The sequence below is a fragment of the Garra rufa genome, chromosome 22 (assembly GCF_049309525.1).
Source record: "Garra rufa chromosome 22, GarRuf1.0, whole genome shotgun sequence".
In the NCBI taxonomy this organism is placed as follows: Eukaryota; Metazoa; Chordata; class Actinopteri; order Cypriniformes; family Cyprinidae; genus Garra; species Garra rufa.
Window position 1 is genome coordinate 30,087,593 of NC_133382.1, and position 16,611 is coordinate 30,104,203.

The following is a 16,611-nucleotide window of genomic DNA, read 5'->3' on the forward strand; positions in this document are numbered from 1 at the left end:
GCTATTTAGATTTTTTTTTTTTTGAACCCTTAGATTTCAGATTTTCAAATAGTTGTATCTCAGCCAAATATTGTCCTATCCTAACAACCATACATCAATGGAAAGCGTATTTATTCAGATTTCAGATAATTTATACATCTCAATTTCAAAAAATTAACCCTTTTTATGGTCCAGGGTCACATATACAGTATAATTATGCAACGATATACCAATGATGCTGGGTCAACAGGCCCAACCCTAGTTCGCATAGTACTACCTTGTTTTTTTTTTTTTTTAACACTGCTCCATTGTGATATAATGGAATTCTATAGTGTGTTTTCTTTATGGTCCGTTTTTCCATTTTGGGACATCCCCTAAATAATTTTTGTTCCACATTTTGCTTTTTAACTTTGTTTTAGCTAGTACCAAGAAGAAGAAAAAAACAACATGAGAATCTAGATTTGACGTAATGCGTTTACATGCATGTTTGAGGCGTAAAGAACAGGTGTTTGTATACACACACCAACATGTGAAAAGGACCGTGTTTACTGCAATAGGTCACTAACCAACCACTGAGTGGCAAAAAAAAAAACAAAAAAAAAAACACTTAAATATTTTACATCTGCATACAGATAAAATATATCACAATTTAATTATTTTATGGCAGATAGCAGCAGCACTCAGAATGAATGATGTGTCAGGAATATCACACTGTTGTGTGGATCATTAGGAAGACTCAGCAGCAGTCAAATCAGCTGTATTGATATTAAATGGCTGGCTTGACTGCTGTTAAGTATTAAATATGGGACACATTCTGCCAGACAGACAGGAATCATCAGTGTTTTACAGCTGACACCAGCAACCTCTCCAAGAGCAAAGATCCTTAAAGGGATAATGTGTTGTCCGGACATTAATCAAATGGTGTCTGTGTCTCAATCCTGCTGCCCTAGATCTCAGTGAATCACAGACCGCAAATGTGGACTGAATCACAGAATCCAGTCATAAAGAAGGAATTTACTGTATAACACAAAATGAATTTTCCCAGAATTTGCCAAATTTGGGAAGAATAAATCAAAAGTAGGGCTGGGCGATATGGGCAAAAAATAAAATCCCTGATTTATTCACAAAAAAAACGATTCATGATTTAAATCGATTTTTTTACCCCCTACTACTTTCAGCATGTAAAGAAACCCCAGCTTTTCCACAATATTTTTCGCACGTTCATTCATACACGAAACACCGCTGTGTTTGAGTGGAGATGCGCAGCGGCTCAGATGTGACTTGTTTCAGACTACTTTTGACGACAAAATAGAGCAAAATCAGGCAATATTGTTATAGTCAGACAATGTAAGTCACTTAATAATAACTTCTTGTTTATTTAACTGCTCAATATCTAATTTACAAACTCCCATGAAAAAATATTAAAAGCTGTCACTCATCTTGGTTCGCAATATCACAAAGCTCTATTATAATCAATGACGCTTGTTATACTGTACAATCAATCTCTTATTTACACTCTCTCTACACTTTCTTTATGATTCGTGAGATATGTCAGTGATACATTACTCTACGTTGCAAAAACACATAAAAACCTTTGAAGCTCCCTTAAGCGCAAACACAAATATGCTGATCGGGTCGGCTAACTTGCTAGCAAGAAGCTAATCATATCCCTTTAGTGGCTCGCGTTATTTGTCTTCCGTGCCTTTCTGAATACAAATATATATATATTAATGTATTTCTAATATGGTAAATGCGCGGGGGGAGGGCTGAGCCCATTCGGAACTGCTGGAGCCCAGAGAGGAGCGTTGGCTGATATTAAAGAGAAAACCATTTTTATTCAAACAAATCGATGTAAACTACACATTCGAGTTAATCGATAAAATCGATGTATCGCCCAGCCCTAGTCAAAAGTAAAACAAATTTTGCTATGCACCAGTGTCTGTGAATATTAGGCCACAAGACTATATAAATATGACGCCTGCATGTTCTGCGAGTCTCTGTGTAAATGAATGGCGCAGATGTGCGGTTTTGTTTACTGCACGCATACTGAAGTGCGCGTGAAGCTTGCAGTGTTTTCAGACTCTGCCGCCTCAATATATGACTGAGTACACTGCACTTCATGAGCATTTAACATTCCTTTTGAGAAAAACTATCGTCATAAGAATGAAGAAACTGTGACAGAAATATATTACGTAATGATAGTACTACTAATGATAAAATTATTCTTAAAATATAATTCAAGAAATATTTACCAGAGAAATTATTTACCAGAATTTATTTACTAGAAAAAATGTAATTGCATAACAACTTTTATAAAATAAATAATTAGGGAAGTTTAGATCATTACAATTTAATGATTAAATTGTAAATGGAATTCTGAAAATGAATAGAAAACAGAGAGTGTGATCAAACTGAATTTAAAGTAAAACGTATTTCATAGGGCCTTTTAATAAATTGCTATTAAATAGCTAATAAATTGTTAAATTGTATGCGTTTCATCATTTTAATTATTTAGAAATGTTTTTTGATTTAATATTTTCAATTTAATTATTAAAACAGTCTAGAAAAAAACAATTTGGAAAAAATAAAAATTAATTTGGAAAAAAAACATTGCTATTAAATTGCGACCAAATTGTTACATTGTATGCGTTTCATGATTTTAATTATTTAGAAATGTTTTTTGATGTAATATTTTTTAATTTAACTATTAAAACAGTCTAGAAGTCTAGAAAAAAAACATAATTTGGAAAAAAATAAAAGTAATTTGGGGGAAAAAAACGGATTTCTTAGTCTTCACTACAAAACTGCAAAGTTTTTGTTATAAAGATTAATTCTAGAGTTCCTTATTCAAGTAGCAAATCCCTCTCAATGTACAAGCTAAATAAAGAAATAAAATAAAATACATGCATACATTATTGATAATAATTGATTTTTTTATTTAAAAGTTAAACCAAATGGCAAATTATTTTTAATTAGTTTCTTATTTATTTTTTGTTTGCTTTATTTTGTATATTTATTCTTTTGCACACCCCATTTTATTTATTTATTATATATATATATATATATATATATATATATATATATATATATTAATGTATTGGTTTTATTTACTTATTTTTTAATAAATTTTATTTGTTGACAATTATTTACTTTATTTATTTTCTTAATTGCGTATTTTATTACTTTATTGGCAGCACACCTAAAACAGATGTAACTTTTAATATGTTAATAAAAAATAATCAACCGTTTAAAAAAAAAATAACTCAAGGTCATGCTGTAATGTGAATAGAGTCATCACTGACTAGCTTGATTTCACTGGATTTCTCTGCATGACTATAGTCTTATATAATGTCTATGTAATGTCATAGTCATTCATATTTTTGCTAAAATAAAGCATGCTATTGGGGTCCAGAGTATTGTACCAAAATAACAGAGAGCTTCTGTTGTGATGGAAGAATAATGATGTTTTCCAGAGCACAGTAGTACCATGTTTAATAAGTAATGATCACTCTTAAAAGATTAAAAGGGATCTATAAAAAAAAGTACGGTAACATTAAGTGACAGCTGGTGATTCATTCAGTGCACCGTCTCATCTGGTGACTTCATTCCATGTGTTTTACATGAGATTACACTTTACGCAAGAGTGACACCATGAGTTCATCATCATGAGTTCCACTGAAAGATGAATGATGTTTGTGGTAAAAACTCGAGTCTTTTATAACATGGCTGCTTTATTTTCCTTGGTTCTCATCTCTCGTTGTGCATAAAAGTGCATTATATAAATATAGCTGTGGGTTTGATGGCCACATTCATACTCGTACCCTGAAATATTTCACCCACAATCCAGCCCTTGTTTTTCTGCCATCATTGCCATAAGGGCCTCCTGCCAGACAAGACTAATATATTTTTTCTTGTGAGAGTGTTTGCGTGCTTCACGCTTAGGAATGTTGACGAGACAGAAGCGGGTCTCCCGGTATCCCGATTTGGAGCCTGTGAAACGAGGCCCTGCAGATGTGTGCTTAGACCCTCACTGAGTTTGATCGCGAGGGTCCGGGCAGCTGTGAAGTTGTGGGTCTCCAGTGAGCTCTGATATGTACACACATGTCCAGAGGGGGAGAGAGGCCTTTAGCTGGTGTGTTGTCTTTCAGGAGCTGTTAGGATTTTGTACTGATGTGTAATGATGCTGAACACAAATGACACGCTCTGAAATCCCCCGAGTCGAGCCGTTAATGAAGCGTTTCGATGCTGTGATTGCTGGAAACAAGCATGGACAGGACCTAAGACACTCTGTATTTTTATGATGATTGGTTATTCAGTTTGTGATGTTTGACAATACAAGGTAAATGTGTATAAAATAATAAATGGCTATCATTTATATCATTATTATTATTATTATTATTACAGTGAAAAAAATGTGTTTTTGTCATTTAGCTTTCAATTTCCATGATGTCAAATAATATGGACATATTATTTTTTTTTTTTTTTAGGTTAAGACTTTAGGTAAAAATTAATAATGTATAAGTCAAGGTAGCCTATATATTTGTAGATTTGCATTGTATGCAGATTTTGTTAAAAGTTTAGTCTTTATTCATTTATTTATTACAATGATTGGTTGTTCAGTCTGTAATGGTTGACAATACAAGGTAAATATGTATAAAATAATGAATTAAATTTGCTATAATAATAATAATAATTATTATTATTATTATTATTGTTATTACAATATTAATATTGCATTTAAAAAAAATACATGATAAAATGTGTTTTTGTTACTTAGCTTCCAATTCCCATGATGTCAAATAATATGGACAATTTTATTTTATTTTATTTTATTTATTTTTTTTTAGGTTAAGACTTTAGGTAAAAATTGTTAATTTATATAAGTCAAGGTAGCCTATATATTTGCATTGTATGCAGATTTTTTTGAAAGTTTTGTCTTGGCAGTTTAGTTTTAAATGGTATATTTTACTAATTATTTTTTTTTTTTTGTTACAAAATTACAATAATAATATTTCAGAAAATGTATTTTTGTTACTTAGCTTCCAATTCCCATGATGTCGCTTGATACATATTTTATTTTTATTTTTTATTTGTATTTATTTATTTTTTAATGTTAAGACTAGGTAAAAATTGCAGAAAAATTGCAAAAGATTTTTTTTTTTTTGCAATGATTGGTTATTCAATCTGTGATGTTTGGCAAAACAAGATAAATATGTATAAAATGATGAATTAAAGTGGCTATTATTATTACAATAATAATATTTCAGAAAGTGCATTTTTGTCGCTTGGCTTCCCTTCCCATTTTTATGATGTATGAATTAACATGAAATAATATGGTCATATTTAATTAATTTTTTTTTATTTAATTATTGTTAGTTTTTTAGGTCAAGACTTTATAAGTCAAGGTTGCCTTTATATTTTTAGGTTTATGTTGTATGCAGATTTTGTTTTGTTTGTTTGTACTTGGCAGTTCAGTTTTGAATGGTATTTTCCTCATTTAATTTAATTTAATTTTTTAATTGGTTAAAATACTTGAATAATAGAACAAACTGAATTAATCGCATATAACATTTTTATAGCAAACCAATTGGACATATTGCAATTAATCATGCCCCCTGAGCCATATAAACAAGTCAATAATTAGGGATTTTCCTTCCATTGGCGCAATAGAGCTGTTCAGTTGTGATTTATGACATCAATTTTCAGTACCCAGTCCGGAAGACTAATTTTGCATGGGTTCCCTTGGGAATTGTCCTTGCGGTTTTCAATTTTTTTTTAGAAAAAATGAAGTCTGGGGTTATTACTACTTGAAGAGACTTTACCATTTTGTTCTACAACAAAGTAAACCGCATATGGTCATACCTCAAATGTGATTTTTTTTTTAAAGCAAATATTCCATTTACTTGCTAAAAAGTTGCCATGTTTAAACTACAGCGTTGAAATCTTTTAAAATAATTTATTGTTTCATCACTTTGACCTGTTTTAACCTGTTTTACAGTTGTCTTTCCTGTTGATTTATGTGATCGAATTTCTTTATTCAGGAACTACTGTGACTACCTCCAAACACACACAACATATCAATCTAAAGAGCTTGGTTGTGGGGAGATATGCTGTGATTCAACAATGAGGTCAACCTGCCAGCGGGCAGAGCTGAATCCTCCGCAGGGACGCCCAGTTCTTTGACTCAAGTGGAGAGCTTATCGTTTATCAAACCCTCTTCTGTTCTCTCACAGCTACAGTCGCTCAATGGGCTTTTGTTGTCAGAGATGCAAATGTTTTGGTGGGGTGACGTGTCTTTGGAATATTGTTGCCTGGATCTCATTCATCCAGATGGCATGCACACAACCCGGGGGTGGCTATGAAGTCATGTTTGAAAACATGGAGAATTGCGTGAAACCGTCTAGACAGCAACAAGCACTTTGTTGATATGTTTCCATCATAGTTTCAGAAAAATCAGACTTGTTTTTTTTAGGATTAGATTTGTTGTACAACTCGGTGTCTTTGATCTTGGTTTGTTTGGTGCGTCTCAAGTCTTTTGTTTGCTGTTGGTGGTCGGTCAAAGCTAATAGGCCTCCCCTGTGTAAAGAAGCAGATAATCAGATTATTAAACCATAAATCACAGCGCCCAGTTGGGAATCAGAAAGTTCAGTGAACCCGGTGATTAAGAGCTCTTGAATTCTCTTGTATTCATCTTTTTTTTTTATTCCCTCTACAGTGACATTACAATAGGATGATACAACCGTCATTAGTCTTTCAAGACATGCAATATGTTTCACTTTTATAGGAAGGACACAATGTGGAAAAAAAAAGAAATAGTTGAATAAGTCTTTTTGTGCACAGAGTATTCTTGTAGCTTCATACAATTACAGTTGAACCACTGATGGACTATTTTAACAATGTTCTTACTACTTTTTTGGGCCTGCTGTCTATGCAGGGTCCGAAAGTTCTCAGATTTCATCAAAAATATCTTAATTTGTGTTCTGAAGATGAACAATGGTCTTACTACAACTGTTTGCAATAAATAATGACAGGACCTCAATTTTTGAGTGAACTGTCCCTTTAAGTGGAGCTAGAATCTTTATCTTTAAGTCCTTATATCCCCATACCTAGTTACATTATGAAAAGAAGCAGTCTTCAAAAAGCAGGGTGAAAAAAAAAAAAGTCTGGGGGGGGGGGGGGGGGGAGGAAAAACTACCTTGTCAGCACTAGGTCTGGAAGGAAAATCTCAGGCAGCTGCAGTGGAGTACAACAAAGAGTAAAGGCCTAGATTTCCTCATGATATAAGAGCCCTGGCACATACTACAGAGAATTCTCCACTGGATGGAGTTGAATTTAAGGAGAAATGCAACCTTTTACAGCTCTGGGCTCCCAGGATCCTCTGAGCTCATGGTTATGTAATCACAAAATGAATGTGGATTTGGGGATTTGTGACTTGGATTGGTGCCTTGGACCACATTACTACCCCGATGTCTGCATTGCAACCTTTTATTTGTTTTCATTTGTACAGCTTTTGTCTTATTTTTTTGAAGCAAGGCCACTTTCATTCAAACTTTCTTTAGTAAAGCTCTCATTAAAAAATAACATTGTTTTTTTTAACTAAATTACAATTGCAGTTACTGTCCAACCAAGATGTCAATTACTGTTGACATCTTGGTTGTGTATGTCACCCTTATTCCCTTTTAGTCGGCCACATTCGACATCACGTCAGGTCCCAATTTGTCGGTTTATTTTGACGTGACCGTCTGAAAGGGAACAGTTTACGATAATTGGGATCCTAATTTGTCTCCTTTTTTCCCGAATGTGGTTATGTATGTAATCCTCATTCCCTGAAGGAGGGAATGGAGATGTCATGTTGGAACAAACCGATGAATTGGGATCCCAATTTCTGACTAAAAGGGACTGAAACAACAAATTAGAAGGAAATGCCGAATTGGGATCCTTTCGGTCAGAAATAATAAGGATTTACTGTATTTGGGATTCCAATTCGTTGGGTTGTTTTGATGTGACGACGAATTCAACGGTTTGTTTCAATGTGATGACGAATTAGAACGAACGGACGAATTGGGATCCCAGTTGCTGACTGGGACAGGCAAAATGCATAAAGTTTCCTGTTTTTGGCTGAAAAAGTTGTGTAAACAGCCCCTGAAATGGTACGGTATTTACTGTATTTGGGGTCCCATTTCGTTGTTTCGTTCTGATATGATGTCGAATGTAACCGACTGAAAGGGAACAGTATTTACTGTATTTGGTATCCCAATTTGTTGGTTCATTCTGACGTGACGTCGAATGTGACCAACTGAAAGGGAATGTCTCGGTTACGTAAGTAACCCTCGTTCCCTAAAGGAGGAAATGGAGACGTCACGTCAGAACGAACCGGCAAATTGACGGTTCCAACGTGACTTGAACGTGACTGACTGAAAGGAACCGTATTTACTCACAAGTTGAAGAGAAGATCATTTTTAGAACACTGATGTCTTAAGCCAGTACTAATGTTAACATGTTAATAGAAGTCTGTAATAATTAGGGTCTAGAACTTGGTGTGCAGTTTGTGTGGTTTAATTCCAGCTTTATTATTGAGGAAACAGAAGAGTTGAAAGTGTACACTTTGGTTAATGCGATGGCATGGTGACCACTATGCTAAAGTAAATCCTTCAGTAACAGGAGCTCTGTAAATCAACACTCATGCAACGTGTCAGCCTTTCATGACCGCACTTCCTCCAAGAACAATAAAAAGGCTTGTGGAAGGCGCGGGAATTTCTTTTCTGACCTCTTACACCTCTCCCTTTTTTGTGTTATGTAATACTTCAAGTAGCTTTAGTGGTGAAATTCTTCATGAGTTTTCCCCCTTTTTCTTTCTCAAAGCCAAGTTTCCATTTCAATTAATCCTTTCAAACAAAATGGGACACACATTTAATACATGATGTCATTAGCGTGGTCCTAAATTCCAAGAATCATGTACAATTAAATTATACCGGTGAACTCAAGTCCTAAAATTAAATCTGTCTCAGATTCAGTAATAAAATCTCAGCCTTGTAAAATTAAAATGACATTTATGTCTTTTCTCTTCTGTCATAGGTCAGTTTGCAGATGTTGAAAGCTGGACACTATACTTTAAGGATAAAAATGGCCATGTGTCCTGGACTCTTAGAAGAATTTTCCTCCTGACCACTGTCCTGGATCTACACCATCAGAGGAAAGAGTGACCCATCTCTTAGCAAAAAGACTTTGGTGATTTGACTTTTCTGCGGACCATATTTGAGAAGCCATCATGCCTATTCTGAAGCAGCTCGTGTCCTCGTCCTCCCAGTCGAAGCGGCGCTCTCGTTCTGACCTGACTGCGGAGATGATCAGCGCACCTCTGGGAGACTTCCGTCACACTATGCACGTGGGTCGAGGAGGTGACGCGTTCGGAGACACCTCCTTTCTTAGCACCCGCTCAGGGGAGCCACCAAAGGAACCGGAGGTACAGCAGAGCTCACCTAAACAGAGCCTGCTTTCCCGTACCTTCCGAAGCAGCAAACGCTCCCAGTCGGCCAGTCGCGACAAGCCTGACAAATCCAAACTGGCGCCTCCTGGAGGTTCGCCAAGTTATGTTAAAAACGCAATCTCGCTGCCGTATTTAAATGACGATGATGCGGGACGAGGTACTGGAATGCATCTTCCCAAAAGCGTGTCCTCAAGCCCTCTAAAGAAACTTCCAGAAGACCAAGTAAAGCCGGTTAATGGAGCCACGGCGCCCACTGTTTCCGACTTGGAGCTGGACGAGAAGAATTTCGGTGAGCTTACTGACTTGCGTCCGTCTGTGCCTTACACCGGAGGCATGAAACATGCCGAATCCATCATGTCCTTCCACATCGATCTTGGTCCCTCCATGCTGGGCGACATCCTGAGTGTGATGGAAAAGAAGGGCTTCGAGGATGATGATCTTGGATTCGAAGAGGGGAAGAGTAGTGAGGGACGTGGCTCACCGCCTCAGAGCCCTCCCAACGAGGTTGAAGAAGAAGACCCTCTTCCTCCAATCCGGCCCCCACGCCAAAGGCCAGCCACTAACCCTTACACTCCAGAGCTCCAAACCAGAAACCATCAACACCTAGACAGCTGTTCCCTCTCCAGTTCAGGGTCCACCGTGCTGGATGAAAAACCCTACAATCAGATCTACGAGGGAAACTTGAACAACATCAAGTACACCTCACCTCGAGTTCAAGATGAAAGGGACTTCTCCTACATGGATGATGATGATGACGAAGAGATCAGGGTGTGAAGTGAACCGTAAGGTGTCAGAACAGTCTTTGCAAAGACTAAAAGAAGTGGTGGAGGTGGGTTGTCTTCGATTGATGGATGTAAAGCTCGCACATTGACTTGGACTTGGAGGATTGATTTTATAATGGAGATGAAAGGGAAAACATACGTTTTAGCCCTTGATGATGCTTTTTCACTACATTTTCTAGTTCAGGTATACAAGCCCTCTATTACTAGTGACTTTCACCAGAGCCACCACAGCTGTGAGAGGAATGTGCTTGCATGTTTGCCTATGCCGAGGCGAGGGAATTCCATTTCCAATGGTAATTGCAGTCTCGTGAGTATCATTAATGAATTCCAGTGTTGACCACTTGGAATGCCAATACAGGAGGTTTGTGTGGAACCAAGTCTCACATTCTCCCATGATCAACGCAGTACTCTTGCTTGTGCCTTTAACGCCAACAAGTCTTAAGTTTCCTATGTTTTACAGCTTTGATTCCATCTTTAAGTTATATCCTACATTTTGCCTTGTGTACAAAACCGTTATAATGAAGTGATGATTGGAATACCATAAACTCTTTAACGCTTTTTACGTCTGGCATATGTTCCCTTTTTGCCATCGGGAGTTGTTTATATAGTAGATCTGGACTTTGTCATGTGTCCGAGAGTGTTTAAGAGGATTTCCTGTCAGGTCACATGAAATTCTCAATTGTGGAGAATTCAGATTGATGGGATGCAGAAACCGAAAGCAGTGGTGTAGAATCAGTCCAAGTGGAACCAATGACGACTTGACGAATGAGGATTGATGTCAAGAGAGCTGAGGAGTGTGTTATTTGATTATCATTGTATAGGCTCAGAGATGAAGAGCGTAGCTCTCTTATTCAGGGTCTAGCATAGTGCCTCGAACTTCAAACTGTGCTCATCAGCAGAAGTGGCTCTGGAGGGTTTTCGTCTCTGAATGACTCTTATAGCTCTTTGTGTTTCTGTATTTAGGTTTGAAGAGAGATCAACACCCTGTGATGAGACTGTAACTTGTATAGCCACTCTGCGAGTTAGTGCCATGCATTTTGCGTCAGTTATAGTCAAAAAGTACTTTATTAAAACTCGATTCACCTCGCAATTTTGTTGCAGTTATGTAAAGTTTCCACTAATTGTTCTTGAAAATGTGAAGTGTGTCATTTCTGCACCATCAGCAGCTCTAAAATGGAATCTCAAAATGAAAACTTTACATAGATTGCAATTCCATAACCAATCGTGTGAGTTTGGAGGCGGGGCTACACTTTTGTTTGACCAATGGCAGATCTGGTAATAACGTTATTTTTGAAATTCTAGTAATTTGGTGCCACACTTCACATATAAGTCTCGATTGTGAGACTTTCACAAACTATGCTAACAGTTGGCAAATTGACCCAAATACTGGCAAGATGCTTAACACTATTATAGGCTCTGGTTTACCACTAATAAAAAACATAAAATTATTATCGTCTATTAATGTCCTGGTAGCCAAGGAAGTATTAACTGTTCGTTGTGCACTTTGGGAAATTGAGATTTTTTTTTTTTCTTCTTCCTAAGTTTTGGGAAGATGATTTAAAAGCGTTCCACTCTTGATATATGTACATCATGTTCAGTTATTCCTTTACTGTATATTTGAGTTTTTTTGATTGATGCTATTGTTTAGTCAACAGTGCTGGCCCTGTAATCTGACATTTATTATAAGCACACTAGGAACTGAGAAGAGCACCATTTTGTAGAATTGGTTATTTTCGGAAACACTCGGTTTCTGTGGTACTATTTGTACAGATCTCTGTGGCCTTTTACCTTCACTTTGTGAGCTCAGTTAGGCTTTCTCTCAGCTCCTCCAAATCTACAGCTGCATTATTTGCTTGCTCACCTGTCAGAGTGTTTTGGTTGGTTTGTGAAATCAGCATGTCTGTACAGAGGAACTAGTAAGGTACGATTTATAAGAGTAATGCTGTAATGCTGATGTTTAGGGTGTGGGATGTCTTGGAATAGGGCTGTGTTAATGGGGTACGAGGGGTGTTGCCTTATATCTGATTAAAATGCTGCATTGTGCCGTTTTGTCTGCAAGCACAGATTGAGGATAATCAAATGTGCCAATGTCCTCTCTTTTGTTACCCAATTTTTGTTCATTTTATGGGTTAAGGAAGTGGTCGTGGAGATATCACACTGCATGAAAAGCGTTTTGAAGAAGACCAGATGTCCGAAACTGGATTTGTGAGACTGAAAGTGAGCTGGAATGCTGGACTATAACAGGTTTTGACAGCAGCAGGGCTCCCTCTACAGTTGTTGAGTAGTCTTTCAGGCCATTAATATTTGTCTATGCTATACCGTCTATATACAATGGCAGAGGTTTCTACTGTCTCTTTGCTTGATTACTATATGCACACCACAACTTCCTACAGTTGCTACAGAAAATGGTTGACAAAACACTAAAGTATAATATAAAACCATCTCTTTAATTTCCCAAGTATTCTTTAACTGTCTTTTTCATCACTTAATATCTGTACCATTCTGTACTGAAATAATATATATAATGACCTGCCTCACTTTTCCCTTGCAAAATAACAGTTATATTTTTGAATAAAAGGAAAAGCTGATAAACTTCACCAGAGGGCCGTAATTTGTTCTTGTGTTCATGACTGTCAATGCGAATCATTTAAGAGTGAAACGAAATGCCTGAGCAAGTTTGTTCACGTTGTAGTTCTCCACTGTTGTAGATTTGCATACGTAATAACCGTCCTCAGGCCAAAAACTACTGTATCACAGCTATTCAGTGTGTTGACTCATGGAAATGTGCCTTTGCGCTGTGCCATTTGTGCTGATGGAACAGATCCGACTGATTAAATTCCCTAGTTAAATATTATATTTCAAAAAGTAAGTTCTTCTTAAAGGTATAGTTCACTCAAAAATGAAAATTCTTTCATTGCACCCTCATGTCAATCCAAACCCTTAAGACCTTTGTTTTTTTGGACACACGTTGGAGACTTCATAACATTATGGTTGAACCACTAAGGTCACATGGACTATTTTATCGATGTCCTCAGTATCTTTTTGGGCCTTGAACGTGGTAGTTGCGTTGCTGTCTATGCAGGGTCAGAAAGCTGTTGGATTTCATCAAAAATATCTTATGTTTGTGTTCCAAAGCCGAAGGCCTTATGGGTTTGGAATGACAGGAGGGTGAGCAATTAATAACAGAATTAGCATTTTTGGGTGAACTGTCCCTTTAATATGTGGATATACTTAGGTTTAGTAACTGTGAGGACCTCTAGAAGCAAGAAACAAACAACAGCTCTACCAAGTTGCATTGATCATTATTTATTTGCATGTTGCATTAATCATTAATAACAGAATGTGTACATTGATTGAATGCACAAATTCTCAGCTTTTAGGATTTTCATGGGAAATACATTGGGGTGTAGCAGATTCAAGGTGAACACGAACAATAAGGTAAGAACACAATGAGTTGACTTTAAATGCATGGATTGATTGACGCAACAACAAAAAAGAAATGTTATGTTTTGTTTTATATGCTTCATGCTAGGCCTATAGCATAAATGTGGTACTACTGCCATCTTGTGGTCAATTCTACAATTCTACAAGTGCAGCTTGTAACTAACAAACAATAGCTAATAGCTAAGTTTATTTACAGGTTTGTCAAGAAATTATGTAAAACTGCCACTTAAGCTACTGAAAAAGTAAAGACAAAGTCCTTTTAATGAATAATACAGTTGAAGTCAAAAGTTTTCATACAGAATCTACAAAATGTTATTTTACCAAAATAAGACGGATCATACAAAATACATGTTATGTTTTATTTAGTACTGACCTGAGTAAGTTATTTTACATAAAAGAAGTTTACATATAGTCCACAAGAGAAAGTAATAGTTGAATTTATTTGTTACCTTAAGGATCCACAGTTGATGTTGTGGTTGTGGGTTTTTTTTTTTTTTTTTTTTTTTTTTTTTTAATAATAATCTGTGTTTAGTGATAGTTGTTCAACAGTTAAACTGCCAGCTGTTCTTAAGAGAAATTCCTTCAGGTCCCACAAATTTGTCGGTTTTTCAGCATTTTTTAAATTTATGATTTTGAGATCCATCTTTTCACACTGAGGACGACTGAGGGACTCATGTGCAACTATTACAGAAGGTTCAAATGCTGACTGATGCTCCAGAAGGAAAAACAATCCATTAAGATCTGGGGGGTTAAAACTTTTGAACAGAAGTAAGATCATGTACATTTTTCCTATTTTGCCTAAATATTATGTGTTTTCATTTAGTACTGCCCTTCAGAAGCTACAGAAAATACATGTTTCCCAGCAGACAAAATATGTTACATTTACCTTGATCTTCAAATTCAAATGTTTTCACCCCCTGGCTTTTAATTCATGTTTTATTTTCCCTTCTGGGGCATCAGTGAGTATTTGAACCTTCTGTAATAGTTGCATATGAGTCTCTCAGTTGTCCTCAGTGTAAAAAGATGGATGTCAAAAATCATAGTCATTTTTGGAAAAGAATTCAAATTTACAAAAATGCTGAAAAAACAGAATTTGTGGGACCTGAAGGATTTTTCTGAAGAACAGTGGGCAGTTGAACTGTTCAGAGACTTATGAACAACTATTACTAAAATAAATAAATAAATAAAAATACCTCTGTGGATCATTCAGGTAACAACACAATATTAAGAATCAAGCATATTTAACATTTTTGAACAGGCTCATTTTTATAAATTCAACTGTTATTTTCTCTTGTGGACTCTATGTAAATGTCTTTTATGTGAAATATCTTATTCAGGTCAGTACTAAATAAAAAATAAAAACATGAATTTTGTATGATCCCTCTTATTTTTGTAAAATAATTTACATAATATTTAGCAGATTCTGAAAGGTGTGTGTAAACTTTTGACTTCAACTGTATATGCATTGTACATATTTTCACTGATTGATTATTGACTATTAAAGTAAATCCTAAATGGAAAGATTCCTTAATTAACCATTTTACCCCTGGTAGCATGATAGAACTTAATAGCTAATATGTAATGTATTGTGAATGTTTCACAAGAAACAGGCTATGATTATTTTCCTCTCTCTTAAGCAATGAGTTAAGAATCCAGGAAACAGTTGCCATTTAGAAACAGCATCATATTCAGATGTTCTGAATCCAAGCTACTTCTTCGACTGGTTACGAGTTTGGCTTTCTCCAAGTCAAAAGCAATGTCCGCGGGGACCGCAGTAGACACAACAGCCAGGTATTTGCGTGCAACTTCACTCAGGTGCCAGTCTTCATCTTTTGGGAATTTCCAGAATGCAAGAGGATCCCAGTCACTCTGCAACATTTGCTTTTCCAAGTATCTGCTCAGAGCCTTATTAAAATTGTCCGGCTGTCTAAAGCTTCTTCCACGATTTTCTTCATCCAGGCGTTTCATTTCAGCAATAATGGTTTTCCTAATCCGTGTTGAAGTGCCCTTCTCGGAGAGAACGACATCTCTGTATCTCAGGTCAAGAGCGGTGCTCAATGTGAGCCAATCATTTTCTTTGGCTTTACTGAAGTGATGATTCAAACGTTGTGCTAATTCCTTAGCAAACTCATTTCCGCTCTTTTGCAACTCCTTTAGCTTCTTCCTTATGGCTTCCACCTGTGGTAAAATGTTTGACAGGGAGTGGTATCGTTTTGCAGTTGATATGACATCCTGGAATGCCTTAAGGGAGGATGTTGTCTTTGTTATGTTTTTATTTTCATGCTCACTTAACAACAAGTCGACGTTAAATTCAATTAGCACTTGCCGTATGGCCTTGTGCTGCTCTGAGATTCTTTCCAGCATATTTAGCGTAGAAAGCCATTTATCACCCTTAGACTCAGCTAGGTTTTGTTCTGGTAAATGCAGCATTTGTTGTGCCCTCTTCAGGTGACCTTGTGCTTCAACATTAGAAAAATATTCAGATATTTTGCAACATCTCTGCACCAGCGCTTTCAAGTCAGAAGATGCCTCAAGCGTCTCCTTGAAGACCAAATCCAGTGTGTTGGCGAAACAGGGAATGAGATCCCATCCTGCATTTTTCATCTCTCTCTTCATTCTATCTTCATTTGTCACTACCACTTTAATCTTGCTTCCTAATCCCCATTTTTCTGCTATTTTGAGAAGCTGTCCAACAAAGTAATTGGGTGTGTATTCTTCATGTAGAGGTGTGGTTTCCAAAACATATGACCGCCAAGTCCATGAGTTATTGATCAGGTGACAAGTAACTGTCATATAAGTTTTATTTGTTGTGGTGTTCCACACTTCAGCAGACAATGCGACGGTATCTACATTTTGAAGACATGCTTGCACACTTTTAGTTTTTTTGAAAAACAATTGCTGAAGTTTTACAAGTATGTC

The 16,611-nt window shown here is 36.4% G+C and overlaps 1 protein-coding gene across 1 annotated transcript in view; it reads left to right on the plus strand.

The window, feature by feature from the left end:
• cdc42ep4b (CDC42 effector protein (Rho GTPase binding) 4b) overlaps positions 1-12,845 on the plus strand; it is a 43,356-nt gene extending 30,511 nt beyond the window's left edge. Inside the window, exon 2 of the mRNA XM_073828217.1 lies at positions 9,055-12,845. Within this exon, the coding sequence (XP_073684318.1) occupies positions 9,248-10,240 (993 nt within the window). The 5' untranslated portion in view covers positions 9,055-9,247 and the 3' untranslated portion in view covers positions 10,241-12,845. The remainder of the gene's footprint in view (positions 1-9,054) is intronic.
• The last annotated feature ends 3,766 nt before the right edge of the window (positions 12,846-16,611 follow it).